This window comes from Triticum aestivum, unplaced genomic scaffold, assembly GCF_018294505.1.
Source record: "Triticum aestivum cultivar Chinese Spring unplaced genomic scaffold, IWGSC CS RefSeq v2.1 scaffold175225, whole genome shotgun sequence".
Taxonomy (NCBI): domain Eukaryota; kingdom Viridiplantae; phylum Streptophyta; class Magnoliopsida; order Poales; family Poaceae; genus Triticum; species Triticum aestivum.
In genome coordinates this window covers 4718-8996 of record NW_025228036.1, presented here as the reverse complement: position 1 = coordinate 8996, position 4279 = coordinate 4718, and the positions used below count along the sequence as shown (strand labels likewise).

The 4279-nt window shown below is 40.0% G+C and overlaps 1 protein-coding gene across 1 annotated transcript; it reads left to right on the top strand.

Moving 5' to 3' along the window:
• The first annotated feature begins 244 nt into the window (after positions 1-244).
• LOC123172947 (two-component response regulator ORR24-like) lies at positions 245-4051 on the top strand. The gene is made up of 5 exons (XM_044589825.1): positions 245-392; positions 2131-2490; positions 2578-2654; positions 2980-3918; positions 4013-4051. Exons 1-5 carry the CDS (start codon positions 245-247, stop codon positions 4049-4051), a joined length of 1563 nt encoding a protein of 520 aa, XP_044445760.1.
• Positions 4052-4279: the final 228 nt, after the last annotated feature.

Genomic DNA, 4279 nt, shown 5'->3' with positions numbered 1-4279 from the left:
CTTCCACTCCTTCCCTTGACCCCTCTACCCCTATAAATAGACGTCCTTCCTACAGCCCTTCTCACCACTCCTCTGAATCCAGATTGTTCAGTAACTTCAGTTGTGTCCTGAGACGAGGAAGCTAATAGAGGTTTCCTTTTGGGTTGTGTTCTTAGATGGATGTGAGGTTTGTGCTGATTTGTTTTTTAATCAGTATTTTTCTTGATGGCGTTTGCTTTTTCAGGTGGGAAGAAGTTCGGAGAACATGGCCACGATGAGTGGGGACCGAGGGCAGATGATGGAGGATGCGGCGGAGGACAAGTTTCCCGAGGGGTTACGCGTCCTGGTCGTTGACGACGACCGCGTCTGCCTCAAGGTACTTGAAGCCCTCTTGAGACACTGCAAATACCAACGTGAGTCTCTTGATCCCTCCACTTTGCCACATGAGTTAGCAGGGGACGTAGTGTCGGTTTCTAGCCCAAACCAATGGGATCCTATCTAACCATCCGTCCGATCGGAGCGACACATGAGTTAGTAGGGGGCGCATTGTCGGTTTCTAGACCAAAAGAATGGGATCCTATCTAACCATCCATCCATCAGATCGGATGGATGGTGGGGATGGGGAACAAACATGGATAGCACGTGATTATGAGATCCCAATTGTTGTTTTTAATAATTGGGTTGATAGTGTTTAGTAGGCTAGAGACATGGTCACTCCAATGGCTAATTTGGCCTAGTGAGAGTCCTTGTCACTCCAATCTAACATACATTCCATATTCACGTGTTCGATGGACGTATTTATGGACTATCTAGAATTTAATTTTATAAATGAGTAGTTTGGCTTAGTGAGATTCTCTATCACTCCAATGTAATGTAGACGACACTATCCATGTGTTCGATGATTGTATTTATGGCCAATTAGAATCTAATTTATATCATCTCAATTAATTGTAAAATCCTACCTATAAGAACGAAAACTATAATCTATTCATATTTCATGATATGACCAAGTTATATTTAGTTGTTTTCAAAGCTAATATTAAAATTCGCGTTCTGCCAATCACACAAGGTATATAATTGCGCCACATCTATTTTCTAGGGTTGCATGAATACTACAATTAAGAAATGCCTATGTTGTTTTGATTTTTTTGGCGAATTGTATTGATATTATTAAGATTACTACTCAGCTTCATTCCCCTTAAAGTTGTTACTGCTTATGACAATTTACTCTCAAGAATAGCATGTAAAGTACGAGTGCCCCTTTTAAGTACATACATCGAGTAGGTTAACCATGGGTAATACCTACACTACTGCATATTTGTTGACTTTGAATAAGCACACTAATTTGTAGTCAAATTACTTTCACACAAAGTGCAGCCACACATACTTAATGTCCTGAATCTCTACTATTAATGCACAAAAATTGTCCGTGATAATTCTTGCCCAATCTCTGCCTCGCCCACAACTGCATGCAATTAATTAGCTATATAGTTAATTACACATGTCAATTATTCAGACATTAATTTATGGAAAGTATCATCGAGCATTGGACGAAAGGACCACGTTAATTATGGAGAGTATCATTCTTTGGATGGGAGTATCACGTTAATTATGAAAAGTATCATCGAGCACTGGACGGGAGGACCACATTAAGTATGGAAATTATCATGTAGAATATGTATGCCCTTGTGCCAAGCACAAACAATTAGCTAGCCGTAATAAAAAGCTATTGACAATGGTGGTTAACGTTTACAAACTAATATGAGTGTGATCACTGAAAATGCTTAGAGCGTTACGTGGGCCGATAGATGTTACCTAGTATGCTAGATAAACATGGTTGACTGCCAATAATAGTACTTGATCTTCAGGTTCACCAATAGTTAGACATGATGATGTGATTTCCCTGCATGGATCATGTTGTGATATGGCTTAGGCATTGTGTTACCGTTATTGTTTTAGCCTTTATTTCCGTATCTTCCTACTGAATGTGCGGAATTTTTCCCATTTAGTTTGCATTGAAGCAGAATTATAAAACTGAACATTGAAATGCTTTTCTGTCTATAGGCACTTTGACCAAAACATATGTCCACTTCATAGATTTTTGTGAATTTCTGAATTCTAAATCTAAGTCATTGGTCCTATGGCATGCAGTGCTATCTGTTGATTGCGACAAGAAGGTTGTGATAAAGGGGATAGATCATGGCGCGTCCGACTTTATGGTGAAGCCAGTGCGTACCCATGAGCTCAAGAACATATGGCAACATGTTCAAAGGTGGAGAAATCCCAAAGCAATAAGCCACATCAGCGATCATGACAATGATGTCCAGAGAGTTCAACCAGCGACTACTGACAAGAGTAAGTACTCGGGGAATAAGAGAAATGTTGGAGATGATTCTAGCGAGAACAATGAGGGCACACATATATCCGCCATCCACAGAAAACCCAGGATGACATGGACAATTGCGCTGCATAACAAATTTCTAGAAGCTATCAACCAGATCGGCCTTGATAGTAAGAATTCACATCTTGTGCCTCATTCATCGACAATGCTGGTGGCTGCTCGATATTTTCATTAAAAAATTTATTACATAATTGTAGGGGCTGTTCCAAAAAAGATATTGGAGCTGATGAATGTGGATTACCTCAGTAGAGAGAACATTGCAAGTCATCTACAGGTTTATTTTCAACCTTTACGTTTAATTTCTATGTTTTTGTTACTATTATTCGTAGTCTAACATTTTTTCATATATATGTGAAAGCTTTTATTTTTGGGAAACATATCAGTCAAAGCTCTAGCAATGCAACTACCATGAAGTGTAATTTTAATTAATTGTGTCCCTTAAAATGCGAGGCTTATCTCATATAATGCATGCCCCATATTTTTAGGAGTTTTCTTTCCAGTGCAACATCTTCAGTACTTATTGTACTCACATGTTTATGTTATTTTTTCGATGATCATCCATCTCATACCTTGTTATTTCGTCTATCTTTTTATTTCAGAAGTATAGATTGCATTTAAAAAGAGTCAAGTCAAATCCCTCTGGTGATGCATATGAAAGATGGAACTCATCGTACAACATGAACAACAAGGGCAATTTCATGCATAATCACGAACATGGAAGATGGATTGTGTCCTTTGGCGACACTGCCTCTTGGAGTACAAACAAGTATGGTTCAACGGGTCACTTGGCTCCGCCGATGAACATCCAAAGCAACTTATACATGGGGTCATACCTCCATGATGGTAGAATGCCGAAGTATGTTGGGAAACTACCGTCGGATGCGAGAAGATTCACAGGTTTTGCTGACCCTCCCGTCAGCCTATACGACAATATACCCAATAAGATAATGTCAGATGAATTTCCATCATTCAATTATAGTAATTCCTGTTCTGACATCATGCGTGGCAAGCTAATGGAGATAAGCAAAGGCAAATCCCCTTCCATTCTTCAAAGTTCATTTGCAAACACAACAGTTGGTGGCGGGAGGTCCCTTGTCGCATCACAGGTGAACTTCCCACATAGCAACCAACTAGAGAGCTATGCAATGTCATCTGGCCGTCTGCCTCTGCAAAATGAAAAGGCACCATTCATAAGCAACACCACATCAGTGGGAGGCTTCACTGAGCAGATGGCACCATTCAACATAGCAAGCAACATAAGCTCAGTAGGAACGATGTTGAATGGTAGCTCTGCACTTGATGCAAGTAGAACTTCAACTAATGATACTCATCTGGGCAACGGTGGAAGAACTACTTCGATGCTTCACAACCTTCAGACAGATGATTTCGTCTCATTGACTCGGCTACATGATGGTGGGGATGGAGCTAGCATTGTTCCTACGCAAGAAGGCACACTTAATCAGCAACCTCTTAATGATCATCTGAATGAAATCAGTGCCTTCTCAATGGATGATATATTTTCCAACATGCACGTGGAAGTAAGAACTTCTCTCATTTGTATGAATCTATGTGCTGCATATGAATTGTTGAGTTGGACATGTGTACTTAAATAACACTTTTCTCTCAATGTAGGATTTCACTGGAGATGATGCTATCGTGGAAGAAGCATGATAGTTCTATACGTTAGGCCGCCCAATGCCTGAGATGGTTGATCAAGAGTATCATGCTCGAGGGGCCTCTTTAAGGCAATAGAGTGCTTTGACAAGTTTGCAAACATAGTGATATGTGTAGCCATTTTCATATACCAGTGGTTCTTTGAGAATCAATTCCTCTTGCATAACATTGAGAATTGACATGTTCTGCACAACAAGCATAAACACCACACTTTGGAGACTGTTG